At 40.8% G+C, this 24,940-nt stretch overlaps 2 protein-coding genes and 2 non-coding genes across 6 annotated transcripts in view; 2 read left to right on the top strand and 2 right to left on the bottom strand.

The window, feature by feature from the left end:
- rab6ba (RAB6B, member RAS oncogene family a) overlaps positions 1 to 19,307 on the top strand; it is a 29,904-nt gene extending 10,597 nt beyond the window's left edge. The window contains exons 2-8 of one of the 3 annotated variants that reach the window (XM_087784463.1): positions 4,490 to 4,548; positions 11,561 to 11,614; positions 12,805 to 12,931; positions 13,231 to 13,346; positions 16,772 to 16,861; positions 16,927 to 16,993; positions 17,797 to 19,307. In XM_087784463.1, coding sequence (XP_087640589.1) covers positions 4,490 to 4,548; positions 11,561 to 11,614; positions 12,805 to 12,931; positions 13,231 to 13,346; positions 16,772 to 16,861; positions 16,927 to 16,993; positions 17,797 to 17,861 — 578 coding nt within the window. In that variant the 3' untranslated portion in view covers positions 17,862 to 19,307. Of the gene's footprint in view, positions 1 to 4,489; positions 4,549 to 11,560; positions 11,615 to 12,804; positions 12,932 to 13,230; positions 13,347 to 16,767; positions 16,862 to 16,926; positions 16,994 to 17,796 lie in introns of all 3 variants that reach the window. The other 2 variants (XM_087784464.1, XM_087784462.1) reach the window with 2 other exon arrangements.
- Positions 19,308 to 20,552: 1,245 nt separating this feature from the next.
- On the top strand, positions 20,553 to 23,887 carry LOC148086376 (volume-regulated anion channel subunit LRRC8D-like). The gene has a single exon (XM_087784459.1). The coding sequence runs from the start codon at positions 20,677 to 20,679 to the stop codon at positions 23,185 to 23,187; it is 2,511 nt and encodes an 836-aa protein (XP_087640585.1). The 5' UTR covers positions 20,553 to 20,676; the 3' UTR covers positions 23,188 to 23,887.
- A 202-nt stretch (positions 23,888 to 24,089) lies between these two features.
- On the bottom strand, positions 24,090 to 24,161 carry trnap-ugg (transfer RNA proline (anticodon UGG)). Its single transcript has one exon. It is a non-coding gene; the product is annotated as a tRNA-Pro (tRNA).
- A 262-nt stretch (positions 24,162 to 24,423) lies between these two features.
- Positions 24,424 to 24,495, bottom strand: trnap-cgg (transfer RNA proline (anticodon CGG)). The gene has a single exon. It is a non-coding gene; the product is annotated as a tRNA-Pro (tRNA).
- Between the last annotated feature and the right edge of the window lie 445 nt (positions 24,496 to 24,940).

Genomic DNA, 24,940 nt, shown 5'->3' with positions numbered 1-24,940 from the left:
TAGACTATGGAAGGCCAGCATGGTCTCATTAATGTATTAAAATCACTTTTTGAAATTGAGTCACTCACACATATTCTCACATATATAGATTCACTCACACATATTGTCACATATATAGATTCACTCACACATATTCTCACATATATATATATATATATATATATATACACATACACATATTCAGGTCCCTCTCAACATGTGTTGTTTCTAACATGGTGCTTTGAGGAAGTCGATTGTCCATCCAGTGAACAGTCTAGTCTTGGTTCTAGCAGTTGAGCAGTTAACACGGTAGGCTTTCTTTTTCCCCTCGTTCACTCGTCTGATTTGAGCAGTTACCAGTGCGTGCGTGCATGTGTGTGCGTGCATGTGTGTGGGTGTTCATGTGTGCGAACTCGACTCAGGAATTTTAGCAAAGCAGATTTAGTAATCACCGTTCACAGTTGCCTGTAATCTTTCGCAGGACAAACCCACCCACGGGAGACTAGCTAATCCAGTCAAATTACAGCACAAGACTCAATTAAGACAGAAAATCTCTTTCTTTGAGGTATTGAATTTTGCAACTTCATGACGGATGCGTGTGCGGTAACACGGCTTGACTCACACAGGATGAAGGAGTCTTTGCAGACATCAGTTGGAAGTCGAAATCAAAGCATGCTCCTGCAGTCTGTTTCTGAATCCTTCAGCGCTGAGTGAGAGGAACAGCCAGTGCCGTCTCATGTTGCCTGGTGATGGAGGAGGATGAGTCAGCAGGCAGCATGTCGGCTCAAAACGCTCTGACGGAGGAAAGTTACGAAAAATGACCAGCATATCTCCGACATATACATCAGGGACCTTTGGGAATGTAAAGTGCTGAGATACGAGTTAGTCGGTGGCGTTCAAGTTAGTTAACTAAGTTAGTAAATAGGTTGTTGGTTCAAATCTGTCTTCTTGTTGTAGAGAAAACATAAGTGCTCTCAGTTCTCCTCATCCTTCCATGGATTTCGTCAGGACCCTGGAGTAACATCTGACACACCCTGTGTTTTACATCTACTAGTACTCTTGTAAAATGAGCAGCTGTGGGAGATAATCTTTAGTACCAAGTATCAAACTCTGCTTCATCTTTCAGTGCCAATTTCTAGCCACAGATTAATGTGATCAAGATCTTAAAATGCCGCCTTTTGATGGGCTGTAGCGTTACACATGGTTGCACCATGGAGGAAAAGCACATACTGGATACTCCCTATTGTGTAACGAAAACAAGACAAGGCGGAATGTTAACATCAACTATAAATGGCTACTGTATAAAATGCAAAATGGCGACCTGAAAAAAGTAGAAATCACAGTCCATGTATACACTCACAGAGAAATAGTTTCACATTTTCACCGCTATAATATACTTATGTTTTAATAAAAAATAAAAAACTGACTTAACTGTGACGCATCATATTTTATCAGTTGGAAAACTATTTATCTGTCGTCGTATTCTGTATTTTGATGCTAACTACATGTTTTCTTCTTTTTTTGGCGATCTCTGATGGCGACCGATCTGTTTCCCCTCTAAAATATACATGGAGACATTCTGAGATGATTGAAATGGATTGGTTAATATTGGGATTATTCTGATGTTGTGTGTGCCGTTACCAACATCTGACGGATCACCTGCAAGTGTGCTGTGTTCAATAGAAAGGACGACCGCAGAAAGATTTAATATTGATAAATATAATGCACCAAACTTTTACAGAATAAAACCCAACTTTATTACTAATGAACATTAGAAAACGGTGATGGCCTTAACCCTTGTTTTATCTCAGGGTCAAGGTGACCCGAAGGCCCAAAAACAAATGGGTTTGATGTATCCCTTGTATTGTCTCTGGGTCAAATTGAACAACATCCCTGGCTTCCATAAATATACATGCAGTGGTGGAGGTTGTTCACTTTGACCCAGAGACAACACAAGGGTTAAACAAGTATCTCAAGGTATTACTGAATTAAATGATAAATACGATAATTAGATAATATCAAATGCTTTATTTAGTTTCTTGTTTGTTTTATATAATGGTCATCCAAAGATATACATCGCTCAGAAACCGGTATTAAAGTAAATGTGTTGGTACATGGATTTTTGGATTGATACTCAAGTTTACTCCTGTGCCTGCCTGTATGATGATGTTTGGATCTATGTAGGAGTGCAAGCTGGAGTCTCAATGTAAAAGGAAATGCAGTTAAAGGAGCAAACGTTTATTTTAGTTGCATATTTTGCCAGTAAATGACTATTGCTGGCTCTGATGAATTTATATTACTCGCCTAAATTCAAGCATTAGAACTTCAGGATCCTCTTGGCAGGCGTTATCGAGTTATATTTCTTTTCTTAATTATCCGCCGTCCTGTGCGAGACAGCTCAGGAGATAAGCAAGCCGGCTGACGCCTTGATGAATAAGTGGGAGAGCATTAGCATCGTGATGCGACAGATTTCACGGCACTGATTACAAAAGGACATGAACTCTTAATCATTCGGTCCGATCGATCATTAAATATTTCTATTCAACCACATAAATCATGGATGATGGAGTGAAAATACAACCATATGGCTGCAGAGTCATTTAGTTTATGTGTACTTTTCTTCTACGTAGATATAAAGCAGGATTGATTCTATTCTGTTCATTAATTATAGCAGCGAGGATAAAAAACACTCCCTCTATCTACAAGTCATCTCTGTCGACACAGACTTTTTTTCCAAAAGTCATTAATTCACGTCTAACTTGCCTCCAGCTCTTTAACTGAGAAATGTATAACTTATTGGAGGGTTGTGAGGTTACAAAAAAAAAATCACTTGCTGTTTTCAAGTCATTTATCAGTCATGCACCATAACATGTCTCCGTTCCTGGCAGTAAATTGTGATTTTTCAACTGAAGCCGAGCATCTGGCTGACATTTTAAGTACATGATTAATAGCATTTAGTAGCTGAAGGCTATGGATTTTCATCTTCTACATGTTCAACAAATAATACAACTAGAACTATTATTTTAAAAAATGTTTAAATGCAAATGAATGAGATAATGACATTTTAGAAAATGATCCAAACTCAGATTATTAATGATATTTTCAGGCCTTAACTCAAATTCTACCTTCGTGTAGCAATATTAATTGAATTTAGCAAATGGTTATTGAAGAAGGCAGAGCTGTATTTATTGTATATAGATTCTTAAGCTGGGGAATCACACTCGGTCATTCAAAAGCACATGCTTTTAAAAATGTCTAATCATTTATGAGCCTATAACAGGGTCTTTTAACAGGAAGTACCAACTGCATTATTAACTCTTAAATACAGATTTCAGTATATCTTTATTCACACTCTCTTCTATGCATATGTTTTTTCCCCCAGAAATCTTCCAGATTGATTTTGACATTTAAGATCTTCGTTATCGTTGGTTTGGGTTTAGGTTCTCCGGTAACCTCTCTCAGTATTTGTAACTGTGTTCCGATTCAACCCATTTCCCCATTTAGGGACTGAGCAAAAGACCGTTTGTAAAAATAAGATTAGGTGGCATTTGAAGGACTTCCAGGTGTGGATGCACATGACTCTGATGAATCATTATTTTGAGAGAGATGCCAGAACTCTTAAAGTTGAAATTGAAATTGAGTGATACATTTATTTTCTTCCACCTATTATGTCAAATGAGTAATAATAATAAAGATTAAGTAACAAGTTTAAAGATCAACTTATGTGTTAATTTAAGTGTGTCTTAAATAGATGTTAGACTCTATTGTATCATCATCATGTGTGTTTGTACAAAACTCTCTTTTCATTGAAATATTTACTAGAAAGTGAGCTTAAACCCCGCCCACTGAAAACGCTCTGTTTTTCTGGAGATTATATCCTGTTTAACATAACCACACCCACTCTGCTGTGATTGGTCAAACATCAAGGCTAGTGAGTGTCATCAATATCGAAAGTCTCCACCTTCACCTTCAAGGGACTTGTTATATAAACAAAGCGGGGTGTGATTACAGCTGGCTGGAGGAGAAGTAAAGACCATTTTTACGCCCATAATGGACACTGCTCTCGTAACCTCTTGTTCGCTGAGATTTCAGACAGGGGAGAACTTTATAAAGTAATACATTTAAAACATTGTAATGTTGTTTTAATGCTGTAAAGAAGTTTTTTTCAATAACTTGGTCTGACTGGTTTTCTGTCCAGGGTTTTACCTCTTACCCTAGGTAGCTGGGATAGGCTCCTGCCCGCAGCAACCAAGATTGTATTTAATGAATAAGATACACGTCTAAATGTTACTCTAGATATGAATGAGATGCACCTTTAAGATAGCAGCGGCGCTGAAACAACATTCATGTCACTTCTGACCTGTGGTTCACCCTCTCACTCTCTAATGAGCTCCCTGGACAGCAACAACAGCCAGTTCAGCAGAATCAGCATCAATCTCACTGTTGCGTTCACTGTCTCCAAACCTACTGTTCAATTCCATTTAACGGCTTGTTCTCTTCTCTCCCGCAGTGGGAAAGACGTCTCTGATCACTCGCTTCATGTACGACAGCTTCGACAACACATACCAGGTGAGTGAGAACACATGGTTAAACTGGATCCATCATTCTCAAGATTTATTACCAACTCTCAGAGCAGCTATCAATAACAGATAGAATTCAAGCACTACCCAACAGATATAAATATTATTTTATTATTTTATATAGTATTCATTTTGAAAAATAGTCAAATAAAATCTGTTCTTTTGACCCTCTGGAATTGTAAAGGCCTGCGATCCACCCTGATCCATTTCCATCTTCAATAACTTCTTAATTTAAAATCCGTAATAAGTCCCTGGAAATATTTCCTCTGGGTTTAAAGTGACCCGCCTGGTTCCCTCAGCTTAACACAATGGTTAATGAGGCGCCGTATTGCTCCCTAGAAAACTTCACAGGCTTCAATTTTAATTCTTCTTTAGGCCTCCGAAGAGATTCTTCAAATAAAAGTTGCTTCTGTCGCTCTAACTTGTTCTTGTTCTCTCTGGTATAATTAGATCCAAAATGATTTTTCAGAGGTCAGTAAAAATAGAGGGCCGAGCACGTTAAAAATAGTCCCTGAGGGCTGCCTGATAGTTTGCAAACAAATTAAAGTGTCAAATGACTTTCCTTGCAAATTGAGAAATTAATCTAAACACTTCCTACAATCCAGCATATATTCTCTTCTGGTCACAAGTTTAAACTAAAAAGGATTCCTCTATTCTAGGAACAGTATACAGGTTTAATAACTTTTTATCAAGAAAAGTGAGAGGAACCCTGCAGAGAAAGATGAAAATGATCTTCTTTGGCTTAATGTGTGAGTTCTGTCCAGGAAAAATGAAGATAAAAACGATCGAGCACTGTGGTGGTTTGTTAACGTATGCTAGCTTGCGCTTTTTTCCGATGTACAGAAGGGTCATTTCTTGGAACGTCAAGCATTGCATGTGAGGTGCAATTCCTCTCAACAAAACACGAAGTAACTGTGACCCAAAATAATAAACAACTCCTGTGGTGCTTTGCCGCCCAGTCAGCCAATCACAACTGTCAATCACTACAGTATATACCACTCACATTCAATCAATCATTTGGAAACAATCTGAAAGGTTTAGTTTTTAGAGAGGTTCTACCTGAGTTTTTGTAGTAGATGTTTAACAAAAAGCGAGATGTTGTATGTTTTATAAATAATGTGAATATTTTAAAGAACTGTTACTGACTATAATTTAGTTGAGGAGATGTTTTTGCTGTGAAATGCTTTAGATAAATGAACATATTGTTTATAAACACAAATTAGTTCTCCAAGAGAGCTGGATAGCCCTTGTCTTATCTCTGGGTCAAGGTGACCCGGTGGCCTTAAAACCAACATGTTTGTGGTATCCCTTGTGTGGTCTCTGGGTCAAGGTGAACAACCTCCACTACTGCATATTTTAAGCCAGGGACCAGTGGGTCACCTTGACCAAAAGATAACATAAGGGTTAAGTGTCTTTTTAGGAATTCAGAATATAAGTTTTAACCAAGTTACAAGTGCATTAAAAACTCAACCCAAACCCCAAAAAACGCAAAATTGTGCAACAATACTGCACCTATAAGTGTCCTCCTTTTGGGGATTCAAAATATGACAACCCTAGTTCTAAAAATGTTCCTTTTATCTAAACATAAAGGTATTATACTGAAGCTCTGTCCTGTAATCTATTACCAGAAATAATTCAAATGAATAAAGCTTGAAGCTTGAAGTGAAATTAAGGTAAGAAATCTGGCTGCAGCAAACAAGAGTTAGCTAGATTAGTGAGCTTTTTCTGATGGTATTAGACTTTGTTCTTGAGGGGAATAAATCTATTTAATCCCTTCACTGATGGCTTAGAGCTGAACAGAGAACAATTTCTCTTCTCTAAAACCGTGGATGGAAGTGGATGTGCTAGTGTGTCGTAAACAAGGAAGTATGTGTGCATGCGGTTCTTCGTGGTCAGTGTGAGATGCATTTATAAACCCCATCCCGACCCCAGTCAGATCAATTTGTCAATAACTGTACTACTTTCAATTCAGTCTTCACGTATTGAACACATGCCACTTAGCCTGCCTCCATTTTAAACACACAGCCCACATCCCTGCAGTTGAATCCCGGACTGATCGCATCTGCTTATTGAATAATGCAGTGTGTCACATACTGTGTGCTGCTAAATGTCAGTCACTGCAGATCCTGTCTTCCTCCACTTAGAGCTTCAAATCCTTTAACCAGAACTTATTTGCTGTGATCAGTGACGCCAGCATTACAAAAATAAGATGCTTTAATTTTAGTCTAGGTCATATTTACCTCGTAGTCTGATGGTTCTGTTGTGGATGCTGGTACTTTCACGATGTTATTCATGTATCAGCTTTAAGTGAATTAAGTCCGGGACAAATGTGTTTATTTTCTTAATCTTTTATATCAAATGTGTAGCAAAATGTAGCCTCTGTGGCTCGACTGACAAAATAACTATTTCCCATCATATCACCAACCGTGTTGAACAATTCTATATCTAGGATCAATAAGTATAGCTGTGAAAATAACTGTTTTTCTGTTCTCACAATTATAATCTTGTCAAGAATTGAACTTCACTCTAAAACAATTTTTTAATCTTGGTCATCACAAACCAACCAAAAATTAACAAGAAATGTAAATATTTATTTATTTTTTATTTTTTATTAACTGAACTGATGTTAACAAACAACACACCCGTATAGAACAAGAAAGTAATGTTAATGTAAAAAAGAACAATATGAATAAATGAAGAACAAAAGTAATATAAATATTAATACTAGTGTCAAATGACCTTAGAAAACAACAGATTTCCGTCAACTAACTAACTTTTCCAGTGTTGCTTTAAAGTTCACCCTAAATTCGAACTACACTCATTTTCTACTCACCCTCATGTCGCCTAAGGGTTGTGATAAATGTTGGCTTTGGGATTAAATAAAGAGTAAACCGTTCCTTTTTAGAGTTACAAGAAAAAGTGTATGTCCGTTTTAATGTAGCAACTGAAGCTGTCCAAAAAGACAAACTCAAAAATGTCCAAATACTTCTATGCTGCCCGTCTGTAACATCAGTCTTGTAATGAAGCCTCGACATCAGGAATCGTTCCAAAGACATTTAACAAGTCTATATATTAAGCTTGTTTTCAGGAGCTTCATCTTAGTCTTAAATTACGCTCTCAAAAAACATCCAAATACCTTATTTTCTCAAATTTGACATTGTGTCAAACTAGCCAACATCACGCTAGTGTCCTGTTGATTTAAAGGTGAAGGGTTAGAATATACTTGATGAGTTCATGGAAAATTATTTAGTTCAGTGATATCATTTATAAAAGCTATGCCCTTGTTTAGTTGGTAACTACTTGCTTACAAATGAGATCTTCCTGCTCAAACCTCAAAGAGCTGAAATATTCATTGAAATGCTGCGTGCGTGAGCCGACGCTCAATCTGTATTCCTCGGCTCAAAGGATGCCGGAGTTAGCCGGCGAGGAGATGAGCCTGCAGAAGAAGTGTCTGGATGAAAGATTTAAGTTTTGGTCCGAGGGGCCGCGCCACACTGCGAGCAGCTTGAAAGGCCAGTTAAGAGTTAAAAAGGCCATTAGGAAGACAAACCCACAGTGCGGTGGAGGCTGCAGTCAGCAGAGAGGGGAGGAAAGTGAGCCAGATTTGCTGCCTTCGAGAGAGAACCCAGTGGATCTGAGCTGCCTGGTCGCACTTGCTGCAGGGCTGATAGCCTCCTGAGGATGAAGGCTTTTGTCAGCTGAGCTGTCAGTCAGCACAGCCACCAGACTGTGACTGCATCAGGAGACTTCTTTGTTTCCCTCTGCCAGCCCGGCTCTGTGTCATTATTAGAACGAAACAAAGATTCACTTGTTAGCTTCCTGGTGTGTTTGATCACATCTCAGTTTACTAATGGCCCTTTTCCACCAGCTCGCGTTAGCTCGCCTCGCCTCAACACTTCACGACTTTTTGGGGTTCTCAAAAGCCAGGTACCTGTGGAACAAGTACCTGCTCTGCTGTGGATCCACAAGCCACTTGAACTGATGCTGAAATGTGACGTCAACTGGTCATTGAAGACATGGTCATTGGTCATAGAGTGAGTGAAGACAAACCGGTGTTGTTAGAGGCAACATATGTTTTTAATCCATGGTCATCTTAATATTTAACGTTGTTTAAGAAAATAAGTTACTTTGATAATTTCATCTACGCATTGACGCTAATATTAGTTTCTGTTTAAACTGTTATCCTACTGAGAAATGACTCTCTAATTTTATATACAGTTTTATGTATTTATAGTATTCCTTTTTATGCTACTAGATTTCTCTGGATATTCTTGAACAGCATTAAGTTCTGTAGTAAGCAATAAGTTAAAAAAGTATGTTAATTTGTCAAAACAATGACATACAAAAAGCGTTAGCGAAACTGAGAACCATTTTATCCACAGATGAGGCTTTAGATACACTCATAAATCTTAGTTAAGCAGCTGTATTGCTCTTTTCCCTTGAATCGCCTTAAAAATGATGTGTTCTTTTCTTGCGTCTCCTTTCTTGCGGTCTGCTGCTTATTTTGCTTACTTCTCTAATTTCTTGACACAAGGCGGCAGACCGACAAGCAAATCCTCCATTGTTGTTGTTCTACTCAATAATGTGAGCTCTGGTTATGACGGCCCCGCCCACCGCCAGTAGGTACCAGGGCTTGTGGAAACACAACACAACTGGTTCCAGTTTAGTTGGGGGGTAGGACTGGGTATAAGTTGTGGAAAAGTGACATAACTCATACAAAACATTAGCAACAATATGATATATTTTGATATATTGAGACCAATACAGGCCCAAAATCAGCTTTAGAAGCTGCTGGGGTCGACTGTATCCTCTCGTCCTCAGTCATCACCATGATCTCGCAGGATTTTTTTTCTGTTCCTTTAGCTGTGGCGGACAAAATGACTGCTGCCATCTTGCAGCTTGAAGTTAAATTGAAACACAAAATTGTAATAAATAATTGTAAATAAGATTGAATAATATCGTTATGCACACGCTTTATTGAATTATTAACCATAAAAATGATAATAAATAAAATGTGATGATTGTTTTTGTCTAATCTCTCCCTCTGTCTATACTTTTTATTATACTGTAATTGTATTTAAGTTGTTCCTCTTTAAGCACTGAGGTTTCCTCCTAGAGATTCTCAAATCTATAAATTATAGGTGTCCCCTGCACCCTGCCCTGTGTAGCTGGGACTAGCTTCAGTCCTTTTTAAACTTATGTAGCAAATACGAATGAGAAACTCAGACTGAATAATAGCAGAACATAGACTTTTAAAATCGTCTGTCCTTTAAAAAGGTACAGATATTTCAGTCAATTATCCAATTTAAATATTCATTCATAATAATATTCATCACATGGAGTCTACTGACTCTTTCAAGAAACATCTTCTCTAGCAAAAAAATTGTTTTTATTCGTGCAGGCTTTTCCTTGATTTTCTTGGACTCCTGTGTGGTTCTCAGTGTTATCTTGCCCTTTAAAGTATATACTTTATTGAATATTGTTTTGATTGTTTAAGCGATTTGTGACCCTGGTCTGGAAAAGCGCTATACAAATTCAAAATGACTTACTTACTTACTTACAGTGGCAACACTTTATGTATCGGGGAGCAGAAGACATTCTAGTCAATAGCCTTTGTTGCCACCTCTGACAACAAAAATATTTCAAAGTCAGAGCCACGCAAGGATTACCCTTTTAAATACTAATATCCAGCCTGTGACTTTGATCTGAGAGGTACGGTAAAATCGCTGGAAACACTGAATCATCCAGAACCCCCTCCAACATGGCATTGTGTTAATAATTCAACATGCTTTTTAATAATTTCTTATCATCTAATGCATTGGTGTAGAGCTGCCAGTGTGGGCGACTATATTTAACACTTGGATCTAAACCAGTTATTCTTACATCTCCTCAAGATAAATTATCTATATATTTATATCACAGCCGTGAAGCTCACCACACAGGACCCTTGACAGTCCGAGGTTTCAGCGTCAGTTTGCATTCAACGGGATCAGTTGGTGTGTTTGACACATCCATTATGTTATTTGTTAAAAGAAAATCTCACTAAATAAAGTAGTTCAAGTAGTTATTTGATTATATATTTCATAAAAATACATAACACTAAAGTCTTTAAGTACCTGGTTTTTGCTGCGATAGAAAATAAAATGAATAAATAGTTGTGACATGTGTGTGACTGTGGGAGATGTAGACAATATTAGATCTTTCAGCAGCAGGAATAAAAGACACAAAGCACCCTATATTCAGAGTGTGCATCAATGGGAAAAAGCTGTTTGATGAAGAACCTGTGGTTGAACATCTCCAGATTGCGCTGTGGGTTATTTAAGGAGAAGGATCAGGCTGACATCACACACTTCAGTCAGAGTGGGCAGTGCCAAGGAAACAAGCCGGTGACTAAGCTACTGACGGCTCACTGTGTCACAGTGTGAGTGGGCTCCGACATCACTCGCAAAGATAAATACTTTCTAGCCATTCCCAATGACAGATTGGTACAAACATATCAACTCTTTATGGAAAAGCCACTAAATTCGCGTCTGAGCGACTCAATAGGTGTTGAATCAATGGTTGTTATCAAGAAAACATGGACAGTATCAAGGTTTCAGTTTCAACTTTTTTTCTTCTTGTCACAATATTTGTCAAAACGTATGTCCCTTCACTTGTTACAGACATTTAGCAAGAAATTGAAAAATACAACTAAATGTTTTTTTCCCATGACTGTATATCCATGATTTGAAAATGTGTGCTTGTGTCTCTTATAAGTAGAATCAATGATGAGCCTGATCTTTTCATGCATGTAAAAATTGTTCTTAAAAGGACTTTAAATGCTTCAGAGGTGGATTAAGCGCTACATGGCCTGGAAAACTTATCCAAAATGTTCCTTTAAAAAGCTTATTTATTTTCTTAATAAAACTTCTTACACCATAAGAATACTTAGTTCATTCCTCGCAAGATTTTCTATTTTCTATATCCTCTAACTTTTTTATTTCCTCCACTTTATTTTCCAGGCTACCATTGGGATTGACTTCCTGTCGAAAACGATGTACCTGGAGGATCGAACGGTGAGAATTTCACATCGAAAAGTGGCTCATCACGCACCTGCTATCCAGTCTCCTCATTAGATAGGACTTTATTTGTAAGCTAATATAACATCACACAATGTCCTCCATTGTCACGCTTGAAAAAAACACTCTGTTGCTTCCGTTGGGATAATTATGTGTGCGTCTCGTAGGTTTGATAGATCAGATGTGGGCTGAATACAGTTTGACTTGACATATTAATCGCAGCAACCCTTTTAAATGGGTCACTTTTGAAAGACACAATCCTTTTGCAAATGCACTGGTGAACCACAAGATAATTGTCCAACAGAAATTGGTCTCAAACAAACGTGTTGTTGGTTCACTTTTAACTGTGATTATTACACGCAATTGCATTGTTTACCTAAACTTCTACGATGTCATTATATTTAATTCCTGAAGTTGCGTCAATGGTACTTCTTAAGTCTTGTTGGTGGACGTGTCTGAACACTGCACAAAGGTATCTCCAGAAATAAGGACACAATCCTTTTGCAAATGCACTGCTGGACCACAAGATAATTGCCCAACAAAGGTGGCTACCTCTGAAACATCTGAAGACACTTTTATCCGTTCAGGCTTTTCCTTGATTCTCTGAGACTCCTCTGTTGTCTTGACCTTATAAGTATATATTTTATTGGTTATTGTTTTGATTGTTTAAGCGCTTTGTGACCCTGGTCTGGAAAAGCGCTATATAAATATTTGTTACTTACTGACACTTTGATTAAACTACAATATAAGACACGTTTTCAGTTATTTCACACTTTTTTTTCTTATGTTCATAATTCCGAATGTGTTCATTGATAGTTTTGATGCCATCATTGAGAATCTATCATGTAAATAAACATAAAAAACGTTGGCCTTTACTGCATATATTTAGTATTAATAAATACATATCCAACAATATTTCATCACCTCTCCGGCATCTTCACATCCTCACTTCCATTTTAATCAACTGTGAAGAAGATAAACAGATATGAAACCTCTCGAGGCGACAATGTTTCCTCGGTTTCTTATTTAACAGAGAACTACAGCCTCAGGTTGTCCTTATCATCATTATCTCCGGTCTCACAGATGTGCAGCCGCTGGATGTTCTGCAACTCCCGTTGACTCTGCATGCATGCGTTGACATTGACATCAAATATTTGAGTGTATCTGAATAACCTCACCCTCTCCAGCTTTCTCTGTCTGAACCCCAGGTGAGGCTGCAGCTCTGGGACACTGCAGGCCAGGAGCGCTTCAGGAGCCTCATCCCCAGCTACATACGGGACTCCACGGTGGCCGTGGTCGTCTACGACATCACGAGTACGGTCGCACACGCGTGCTTATGTAATGGGTTTGTGGGATGGGATGTTTTATTTGCTCTAGCTTGATATGTAAACCAGCTCAGCTGCAGTTCAGCTCATTTGCATAAAGTGCTGCAAAGAAAAGTGCGCTCGGGAAAGAAAGTGGGGCTCGGATGAGTTTCCTGCTGTGAGTGAGCAACACCCCAGTGTTCAGTTGATGCTGCCGTTGATCAGTCGGGAGAGGCGTCAGGGACTTACGTGTTGGATTTGATATCATGTATTGACCCGTAACTAACGTGTTTGACTTCTCTGTCCTAGACGTTAATTCATTCCAACAGACGTCGAAGTGGATCGATGATGTGAGAACAGAACGAGGAAGTGATGTCATCATAATGCTTGTTGGCAACAAGACAGACTTGGGAGATAAAAGGTTAGTGTTGATAAGTGAAGGTAATGGTTTTATGTAGATGGATGGATGGATGGATGGATGGATGGATGGATGGATGGATGGATGGATGGATGGATGGATGGATGGATGGATGGATGGATGGATGGATGGATGGATGGATGGAATGACGGACGGACGGACGGACGGATGGATGGATGGATGGATGGAATGACGGACGGACGGACGGACGGACGGATGGATGGACGGACGGACGGATGGATGGACGGACGGATGGATGGATGGAATGACGGATGGATGGATGGATGGATGGACGGACAGATGGAAGGACGGATGGATGGATGGACGGATAGATGGATGGATGGACGGATGGATGGATGGAATGACGGATGGATGGAATGACGGATGGAATGACAGACGGATGGATGGATGGATGGATGGATGGATGGATGGATGGATGGATGGATGGATGGACGGACAGACGGATGGATGGATGGATGGATGGATGGATGGATGGAATGACGGACGGACGGACGGGCGGATGGATGGACGGACGGACGGATGGATGGATGGATGGACGGACGGATGGATGGATGGAATGACGGATGGAATGACGGACGGATGGATGGATGGATGGATGACGGACAGATGGAAGGACGGATGGATGGATGGACGGATAGATGGATGGATGGACGGATGGATGGATGGAATGACGGATGGATGGAATGACGGATGGAATGACAGACGGATGGATGGATGGATGGATGGATGGATGGATGGATGGATGGATGGATGGATGGATGGATGGATGGACGGACGGACGGACGGATGGACGGACGGACGGACGGACGGACGGACGGATGGATGGACGGACGGACGGACGGACGGACGGACGGACGGACGGTCGGATGGATGGATGGATAAAACTTTATTAATCCCTCTGGAGGCCACTCCTGCCCCCAAACTCAGAATTATACAATCTAATGGCACAAAGAATGAATGAGTCTCTGAGTCTATTAGTGTTGCATCATGGGAGGAGCATTCGTGCTCCATTTGCTTCTCTGCTCACTGATGACAGTGTTCAGACAATCACCGTCAGCATCATCAGTTATCCCTCTCTCCCACTACCATCCTTTTTTTATGAAATGTGCTCGACATTTTCAACTGTTCCATTGTTATCCCAACAGTCGGTGGTGGTGCAGTCACAGCAACATTCTCGTCACATACGATATGTCAAGATTTTTGCTCTGAACTGCGGAAGGGAACTCCCACAGGAACACTTCCATCAGAGTCCTCTCTTTTAACAGACGCACCGGGAAACTGCTGATGGCAGCACTTTTCCGGATGAATCTCACAGAATCTATCAATAAGAAGGTTATTGCTGCCATAACTGCAGACAAAAGCTTTTGTCCTACGGTATATAAAGGCATCAAAGTCACTAGTGTGCAGAGAGTTTCATTACTATTGTGTATGTACTCTTGAGTTTTCTGCTTTCTTTGCTTCAATATTCAACATTTTAACAATGTGTTCTCTCCTTCTTTAAAAAGGGCAAATTTAAAGGTGATCATTTACTTTAAGATTTAATAACAAATGTATCTGCCACTGAAACATTGGCCAAAACATATGTTCTTTTTAAAGATAAAGTCATATAGCTTAAAACACATGCCATGAAGAGGAAGTGTAATCATGAATTACTTGAATTACTTTTTAAGATGGTTTTGACTGTCACAGAATTGAGTTGGTGCTTTTTCACGGAACAAGAAAGAGTTTTAAGTACTGACTTATTGATGAGGCCTCAATAGCTTTGTGGTGAAGATTTTTAAAGACCACTAGATGGCACTACATAAAGCAGAGAGTGGCCTTTTAAAACGAAGACACAGTATCATGATACAGGCCTAACTGTTTTTTTGTCTATTCTCTGTTTCCTTCAACTGAGAAAAATCTCTAAACTTAGGAAAATGTTGTCACAGCATGATCTAGAGCTTCTTATCCATGCATTTGTGTCTTCTCGTCTGGACTATTGTAACAGTTTGTTTTTGTGTCTAAACAAGAAGGATCTGTCTCGCCTGCAGTTGCTTCAGAACTCTGCAGCGAGAATTCTGAGCCGCTCTAGTAGAAGAACTTACATTTCTCCGGTCCTTGAAACTCTTCACTGGCTTCCAGTTTCTTTCAGGATCAATTTTAAAATTCTGGTTCTTACTTTCAGATCTATTCATAGTCAGGCTCCTCCTTACATCAGTGATCTGATCCAGCCTTACACCCCAGCTCGGGCTCTGAGGTCTGTGGATCAGAATCTACTGATGGTTCCTCGCACACGGTTCAGGACCAGAGGAGAGGAATCCTTCCAGGCTGTTGCTCCTTAGCTTTGGAACGATCTTCCTCTCTCTTTGCGTTTGATCTACTGACTCCTTAAAGAAACACCTTAAGACTTTCTAATTCGTGCAGGCTTTTCCCTGATTATCTGGGACACCTGTGTTTTTTCTCTGTGTTATCTTGATCTTTTAAGTTTATATTTTTTGAGTATTTTTTTTTTATTGTTTAAGCGCTTTGTGACCCTGGTCTAGAAAAGCGCTATATAAATATAAATTACATACTTACTTACTTTCTATGTGTAATGGTGATGGATGGATGGATGGATTGTTGAATGGGTCGGTGGAAGGAAGGATGTAGGGGTGGATGGATCAAGTGCTGAATATCATAAAAGTACCTTTAAGTTCGCTGACATTACCTCAGGTATTCGTGTTTAAAGTCAGACATTTCATTTTTATGTAATATCTTAAAAGTCTCTGCAGTGCAGTCAAAAGTTTCTGTCGGCTTAAAACGTTTCTCTCTTAACTTTTTCTGCAAGTGAAGATCTAACATTTAAAGGTCAAACTTCTAGACAGAGAATATGTTTTTATTTTTGCCATTTTAACAGCAAATACAACGATATCGTGTTACCGTGCACCACTATCCCAGCCTTCCTCTCATTTTCTATACTCTTTTTAACTTCCTTTCACTTCATCTGTTGCTCTACGTTTCGCTAGAACTCCAGAAACAGTTCTCCTGGCGTGTCAGCGTGAGGCAACATTTCTCGAGCCAGTAAACAACGTCAAATGTGTTTCCTGGAGTCTGATGTGATAATAAGGGAAATTCAATTGAGATTGTCCAGCGGCAGGTGGATTTTAATTAGTGCTCTAATTAAACATGCTTCTCTGTGTGGAGTCCACAGATCCAGGAGTGTGTTCACACACACACACAGATGACAAACCAGCCAGAGACAAACACACGGCAGCACGTTTATTAAAATGTCAGAACACATCGGCTGTTAGAGAAGGTCTCGCCGGACCATCCTTCAGTCGTTAACGCTGATTAAAAAGTGACTCTGGAGCGCCCTCAACGGCTCAGAGTCACCTGTGGAGCCCGTGTTCTCCTCAAGCCACTGATGGTTGTCCACGGTCTCCCCACAGACAGATCACCATCGAAGAAGGCGAACAAAGGGCCAAAGAGCTGAGTGTCATGTTCATAGAGACCAGCGCCAAGACGGGGTACAACGTCAAGCAGGTGAGGATCAGCCACAGAAGATGCACCGCGGCGTTGAAACTGACGTTTCTTCTCTTTCCTGAAAGCTCTTCCGACGTGTGGCGGCGGCTCTGCCGGGGATGGAGAGTATGCAGGAAACCGGGAAAGAAGGCAGTATCCTTGTCAATGTTGACGCACAAGTCAAGGCGAGGAGTTAAAGCAGAGAGGATTTAATTAAAAAAAAGGGTGACAGACTGGTACCAGCTGCCTCTCTGCTTTGACAAAAGCGCCACCTACAGCTGTCAGTCAGTCACGCTGCTGCAGAGAGTCGGTGATCCGGTGCAGCGCAGGAGAATTACACTCTCCGCTGGTTCATGGTGATGCTGCGTATGTCTGCAGCGGTGCAACAAAACATACGGTGTATGGAAGTAGAACTGTGATATCAGAATATTAAATTTAACATTTCAAATATTTAAGCACTGAATAATCTTTGAATCTATATTGAAAGATTGAAATTGAATCATTTAAATAAATATTTTTTATTGATATGTATGTATGAAATTGAAATAATAATAATTAATATTTTTATTATTAATTGATTTAATTTTGCACATAGAGTTTGGGGTTCTAATTTTAATTGTTAAAAAATAAATGTTCTAAATTCGTTATTATTTAATTCTATAATGTATATAAGGGTGCCACAATACAATAACATAGAGGCCACATAAATGGTTTAAATATTATTTTTCTTCTTCTCCACCTTCTTCTATTGCTACGTAGTGCAGACTCGTGTATAAATCCAACCATGTATTTCTGTGTCCTGACAAAAATGGCTCTTACACAATTACTCCTTCGATCGTCGATAACTGTCGTCCCTAATGTACGTCAATGGAATGCTTTTTAGATTTTTACTTTAAATCCCTTTCTCACGATGATTGTTTCATTCATGAAATGTTTTTCTTAACGTTCTCCTGCAGTGATCGACATCAAGCTGGACAAAGCCCAGGAGCCTCAGAACACTGAAGGAGGCTGCTCGTGTTAATGTCTCCTCCTCCACCTCCTCACTCCACCCTCCGTATGTCGCCTCCTGACTCCTGCTGTAGAGAACCACCTGACTATTGGACAAACATTTGAACTAGCAACGTGTCAATCTGGTTATGAAGTTGTGTGGTCTATTCGTTTTTTAAAACTGCCAAAAAAACTTCATGTGGAGTATCGTGTGTGTGTGTGTGTGTGCGCCCCGTTTTTCAAACTCCAACCAAGAGAATCCCAAAATTATTTAAGAATTAGTTCTTGTATTTATTGTACTTGGAGTTTGTATGTCGTACCAGTGCTAGCATGGGTTTACTCCGGGCACTCTGGTTTCCTCCCACAGTCTAATAACATACAAAGGTTGATTGAGTACCTTAAATTAGGTATGTGTGTGTGTGTGTGTGTGTGTGGGTGTCAGGACTCTCGTTTCCAGCCCCCCCGAGACCCCGATAAGTAGGTCAGTGGTACAAAAATGAATAAATGTTTTTAAAGGAGATCACTTTTATTGCGGCCATTTTTTAAAAAGTTTCCGCCATCACTCGCATCAAAGTTGAAGGTTCTTAAATCTGTAGGTAAGTTTTCCCAACTAGGGAAAGAATCTTTCACAGAGCTGTTGATCGTTTCTCAGAGGTGGAGAAAAAGACTTGACACATGTCTTGAAAGAGTGATAAACTTCATATCCCGGAGTCGACTAGAGAGCAGCTCCGTCGTCGTGAATAGAACAAACGCTCATTAAAAAAAAACATGTTTTCTTTAGGCTTTTGAATGTGGCAGACAAGTTCGTGTCGTGTCAGCGTTTTTCAAGTCAGCACATCCAGAATGAAATGCATCAGGTTCTGACCCGTGTTCCACCGGACGACGTTCACACTTTGTAAACTAGATGCACTTTGTACAGTCGTTAGTTAACCAATAGTAGCACCTTTAGCCATGTTCTTGTGTTGTCGCGTGAGCTCGACAGAAACGTCTCATTTGTTGCACACGAATGTCTACACACAAGCTTTTTATTGTGTCTGGACACTGACGTGAGGTTATGTCCTGCTGCTGTTGGCGCTAGTTTGATCGCACTTTCTCCTTCATCTCCCAGAGAGCTATTATCGTCGACTGACACACCAACACACGTCAAAACTAGCGAGTCAATATATCAAGATTTCTACTTCCTGCCAGTCTCCTTATGCCTTCCCTTAGTCTTTATTTCTTCAAATTGAATGCACTGATCTATATTTTTATTTAATAATCTGTAATACTTTTGTTTTAAATGTACCGTAAATGTAAAAATGGTATTTCACACATTACCCTAAAGTCCGATGTTAACATTCCATAGCAATGTGACTTGTTCCTGGCGGGTTGTGGAGCAGGTTCAGTCCCTTCTGTGGGTGAGTGTTCTGTAAATCTACATTGACACTGTATGGAGATCAAGCATGTCCAACGGATTATTAAAGATGTCTTATTAGCAAGAGTGTGTCTGTGTCTTTACTCCCCAACACTTGGTGGCTGTTGTTGTTATTGTCTGTGATGTGTATTGGCAAGATTCTGACGATACACAGTCAACGATACGATATACTTTGATACTAACAACAATATGTTTGTAGTATTGCCCGTGTTCTTGTGTTATTTACGGATTTCATTAGTTTTAAAACCAAAATATTTCCAAACATAAGCTCTAAAAATCTGCTGGAAGTCTAATGTATCCTCTTGTCCTCAGTCATTGCCGGTATCTTGTGGGATTTCCTTGTCCCTTGAGCTATGAAGGACATAATGACTGATGCCATCTAGCGGCAGGAAGTTTAAAGTCGGCATAAACCGTTAAAAAGTGGTGTCAATATTTGCATGTCAATTGTAATAAAGGAAATTTGAATTTTTATTTTATACACACTTTCTGGAAATATAAAACCTAAAATAAAGTATGATTTGAAACCAAAAATTAAACTTTTTTCTTTTATCAATAACAGTGTTGATGAATATCGATACAGTAATAGTCAGAAAAATATTATGATGTTTTGTATCCACACTCCTGTCACTAGATATATATCGAAATACAAATTTTCCTCTTAGCTTGCCCTGGGGTACAAAAACTATTATCCTGTACCAACCATAATACACATTCATTAGCCCTTTCCTCATTTCTATGACGTTGCTACTACAAACAAAAATGTATATATCTTCCTAACCCTTGTGTGATCACTGGGTCAAGGTGACCTGAAGGCCCAAAACAAATGTGATTGAGGTATCCCTTGTTTTGTCTCTGGGTAAAGGTGAACGACCTCCACCACTGCATATGTACTGTACCATTCTACTGTTGTATCTAGTTTAACAAACCATCACGGAAAATACAAATACATTAAAAAAATTCACGTAGCGCTGCTTTAATTGACAATTAATTTTGACACGATTTTCACTTTATTATAACGGAGACCAGAGATTCAAATGTGAGGGAAGACGTTCACACGGAAACAGCTGGAGGTGAAACGAAGGTCAGTGTGAAAGTGTTGAACTTCAAACAATAAGGCATTAGTTTAAGCTTGATATCAACAAAGTCTTCTTGGTTTTATCCATCAAGATAATTCAAAGTCTTTTTACTCGGTTCTTTGGCTATGATTCCTTTAATCTCTCGCTATGTTACATGAATTGTAACCAGTTTTGATATGTTGTCGTACACTTGCTCTTTAATCAGGTCACAACACTCGGTTGTATTATTTAATCATCCAAAAAGGTTTAACGTGTCAGTTGAGAGACACCATTGAGAGGATGTGGTGATGTCCAAACTGTCTCGTCGACACGTCCAAATATAGGATCGTAAATGTTAAGCTACAGCATCGACCGTAGGAATGTTCACTCTGACCGAAGTCGCGTCGTTAAATGACATCGCGCCGTCTTACCGGAGACTCAAACCATGGTGGGACGTCTTCATGGACTATCTGGGTATCGTCATGCTCATGATGTCCATCTTTGCTGGAACCATGCAGCTGGTCAAGGACGAGGTGGTGTGTCTTCCCATTTTGGATCAAGCTGTTGCACACGTGGATAAACTCTCCGCCGCTCGAGCGGATAACGCTCCAGATGGCGTCTCGTATCAGGAGAATGAGATGGGAGATCGGGCGACTAACATTGTGGCCGTGTGGCCTCAGGAGAGCGTCTTGACGTCACTTCCTGCCACTGGTTCCAAAAAGATCAAGAAAGAAACCCAGTTCGGACTCAAAACAGATTTGGACTTCCAGCAGTACGTCTTCGTCAATCAGATGTGTTACCACGTGGCTCTACCCTGGTACTCCAAGTATTTCCCCTACCTCGCTCTGATTCACACCATCGTGCTGATGGTCAGCGGGAACTTTTGGTTCAAGTACCCGAACACCAGTTCAAAAATTGAGCACTTTGTCTCTATTCTTGGGAAATGTTTTGAATCGCCCTGGACCACTAAGGTTCTGTCTGAGACCGCCTGCGAGGATTCTGAGGAGAACAAGCAGAAGTTGACGGGGGCCTCCACTCTCCTGAAGCATCTGTCCAACAACAACGAGGGTGGGACCCAGAACCAGACGGCCCAGATGACGAAGTCAAGCATCACCTTCTCCACGGAGAGACTGGTGAGTGAAACCGCCTCCATGACCAAACTGGACAAGAAGGACGACGAGCAGGCAAAGGCCCTTTTTGAAAAGGTGAGAAAGTTTCGCACCCACGTGGAAGACAGTGACTTAATCTACAAGCTCTACGTCATCCAGACCGTCATGAAGACCGTCACGTTCATTCTGGTCCTCGGCTACACCATGCCCATCGTGGCGCTGGTGGACTTTGAGCACCTGTGCGAGCCCGCCATCAAGCACCTGACTGGATATGTTAAGTTCCAGTGTACCCACAACCTGGCGTTCATGCTGAAGAAGCTGCTGATCTGCTACATCAGCGTCATCAGCGTCTATGGAGTCATCTGCGTCTACTCGCTCTTCTGGGTGTTCCGAATATCCCTGAAGGAGTATTCCTTCGAAAAGTTCCGCGAGGAGAGCCGTTTCAGCGACATACCCGACGTGAAGAACGACTTTGCTTTCCTGCTGCACATGGTGGATCAGTACGATCAACTGTACTCGAAGCGCTTCGCTGTCTTCCTCTCGGAACTCAGCGAGAACAAGCTGCGACTGATCGGCCTGAACCACGAGTGGACGGTTGAGAAGCTGCGGACAAGTCATATGAAACGCAACCCTCAAGACAAGCTGGAGCTCATGCTCCAAAACCTGCCTGGTGTGCCGGATTCCGTGTTCAACCTGTCGGACCTGGAAGTCCTGAAGCTGGATTCCATCCCGGAGGCTCGGCTAACGGCCAAGATTTCTCAAATGACAAACCTCCAGGAGCTTCACCTGAGCTACTGCCCCGCCAAGGTGGAGCAACTAGCCTTTAGTTACCTTCGCGATAATCTGCAGTGCATCCATGTGGAGTTCAAAGACGTCGCGGAGATTCCCAGCTGGGTGTATCTGCTGAAGAATCTGAGGGAGTTGTACTTGGTAGGCAACCTGAACTCTGAAAACAACAAGATGATCGGGTTAGAGTCCGTCAGAGACCTCAGGCACCTGAAGGTTCTTCAGCTCAAAAGCAACCTAACCAAGATCCCCACCAACATCACAGAGCTGGCGCCGCACCTCACCAAGCTGGTCCTCCACAACGACGGCACCAAACTTTTGGTCCTGAACACGCTGAAGAAGATGATGAACCTCACCGAGCTAGAGATCCAAAATTGCGCTCTGGAGCGGATTCCTCATGCCATCTTCAGCTTGAACAGCCTCCAGGAGATCGATCTGAAATCCAACTACATTCGCAGCATCGAGGAGATCATGAGCTTGCAGCACCTGAAAAATCTGACGTGTCTCAAACTGTGGCACAACAGCATCGTCTCCATCCCCTCGTCCATCAGTCAAGTCAAGAACCTGGAGTCGCTGTTTCTTTCCCACAACCAGCTGGAGTCGCTGCCACCTTCGTTGTTCCATCTTCCCAATTTGAGGTACCTGGATGTGAGCAACAACTCCATCATCGACATCCCCCTGGAGGTGGGCTTCCTTCAGAACCTCCAGCACTTTGCGATCACCAGCAACAAAGTCAAATGTGTCCCGCAGCAACTGTTCACGTGCCTCAAGCTGAAGGCTCTGTACCTGGGCTACAACCTGATCGCCTCTATTCCCGACGCCGTCGGTCAGTTGGTGCACCTGACGCATCTGGAGCTCAAGGGCAACTGCCTCAATTGCCTGCCGCCACAGATCGGCGAGTGCAGCCTCCTGCGCCGGAGCGGCCTCGTCGTAGAGGAGCATCTCTTCGACATGCTCCCCTTGGAGGTCAAGGACAACTTCAGCCTGGAGGTCTGAACAAGTGGGTGAAGCGCAGGAGTCTGCCAGGTCCTGTGTTGGGTCCAGATGTACTTTGAATGTATGGGTTCACAGAGAGGAAGTCTCAAACCATGGATGACTTTTTTGAATATTTTCTGTCAGTGAAAACTTTTGTATCAGTAATGATATTTGGATGTTTCAGCGTCAACATGTTCATTTATTGACGGCTGTTCCTGTTATTGTTGCTCTTTCTGGAGCATCATTTATTTACTAAAAGATTTAGTCGCACAACTATTTTGTATTTGCTTTTAATGTTTCAAAATGATGCGTGAAATGTGAACAAGGTGATGTTATCTTGCTCGTTTGTTTTTGGTTTTCTATAATTCTCACCTCCTTCTGGTACCAGATGGATCTTTGGTCATTATTGTTCCAACGATACAAAAAAAGCTTCATAAAGCATTTCAGCAGATCCTGGCCTGTGGTCTGGTTGTAGTGAAAAGGGTAATTTTGTGGAAACGGATATCAATTCCTCCTCCATCATATATGGATGAAACGACATGGCTTCATGCTTTTATCTGGAGGAGATTAGATTCTTTCTTTCTGGTAATGGAGGTAAATACCGACAGATCTGGGTTCCTTTCAGGACAGGACATTAAGGATCTATGGACCCTCTGTTGGACTATATGCACATTCTATGGACATTTTGTGTGGCAGCTGTCTTTTCTTTATTTCATCTTTGTTTTCTTTTGTAACCTGGTTGTTGCAGGTTCAGATTATTCTGTGTACTTCATTTGTTATAAATAAAAAATAAAAATAAAATATATATGTAACAATTATGCATGGAATATAATGTAAATTCGGAGAAAACAATAATTAATGTAGTTGAGTTCATTCTTTTAACTAATTCTATTAGCAAAAGAAACGTAACGTATCAAAAGGGTGGGCTCGTCCGGGATTTGAACCCGGGACCTCTCGCACCCAAAGCGAGAATCATACCCCTAGACCAACGAGCCATGCACATCACTCTTTCAACAAGCCTTTTAGTTCTTACACGTGTCTCGTCCATACGTTGGACATGAATCCCTCGATGACAGCAGCCTGATCTAAAGGGTACTTTCTAGATAGTGACGTAATGTTGTATAATTGAATAGTTTCCCTGTATAGTGAGTTTAGAGCTGCTTGATTATCAGTAAAAACACGTGTTGCGGGTTTACGGCTCTCGTGCGGTTCAAAAGAAAGACGTTCTGCTGAATAAATAGTTTTTACAAAAAAAATGGGCTCGTCCGGGATTTGAACCCGGGACCTCTCGCACCCGAAGCGAGAATCATACCCCTAGACCAACGAGCCACGTGCTTCCATTGGGCTGAAGCACAGCCTATAAATAGTTGACACCGAAGACGCAGATCATTTTCGAAAGATAGATTCGTTTATTTAAACTAGAGTACGCATGTTGTGACGTCACAACCGTTCTTACATACGTGGAGGCTTGATGACGCCATAGATAGTTTATATCCGGAGCGGCTATCAGGTCGATATCACCACATCCGTCCACTACTAACTTATATAAGCTATATATATATATATATATAGATCTCCTTTTAAAACTTTAGACCGTAAAGTTACAAGTTAATGATACCTTTAGCTCATATTAGCGGTAAGCTCGTCCATGACGCCATCTTGATGTCATGCAACCTACCTATCGCTAGGTGGCAGCATTGCTCACATTCAACTACCCCTCCAAAAAAAAAAAGGAAAATTCTTTACGAAGGAACAGCTGGATGACGTCACTCGT

The sequence above is a fragment of the Callionymus lyra genome, chromosome 2, assembly GCF_982586985.1.
Source record: "Callionymus lyra chromosome 2, fCalLyr1.hap1.1, whole genome shotgun sequence".
Taxonomy (NCBI): domain Eukaryota; kingdom Metazoa; phylum Chordata; class Actinopteri; order Syngnathiformes; family Callionymidae; genus Callionymus; species Callionymus lyra.
Note: the sequence above shows the minus strand (reverse complement) of the source record. Positions and strands in the feature narration are given on the sequence as shown.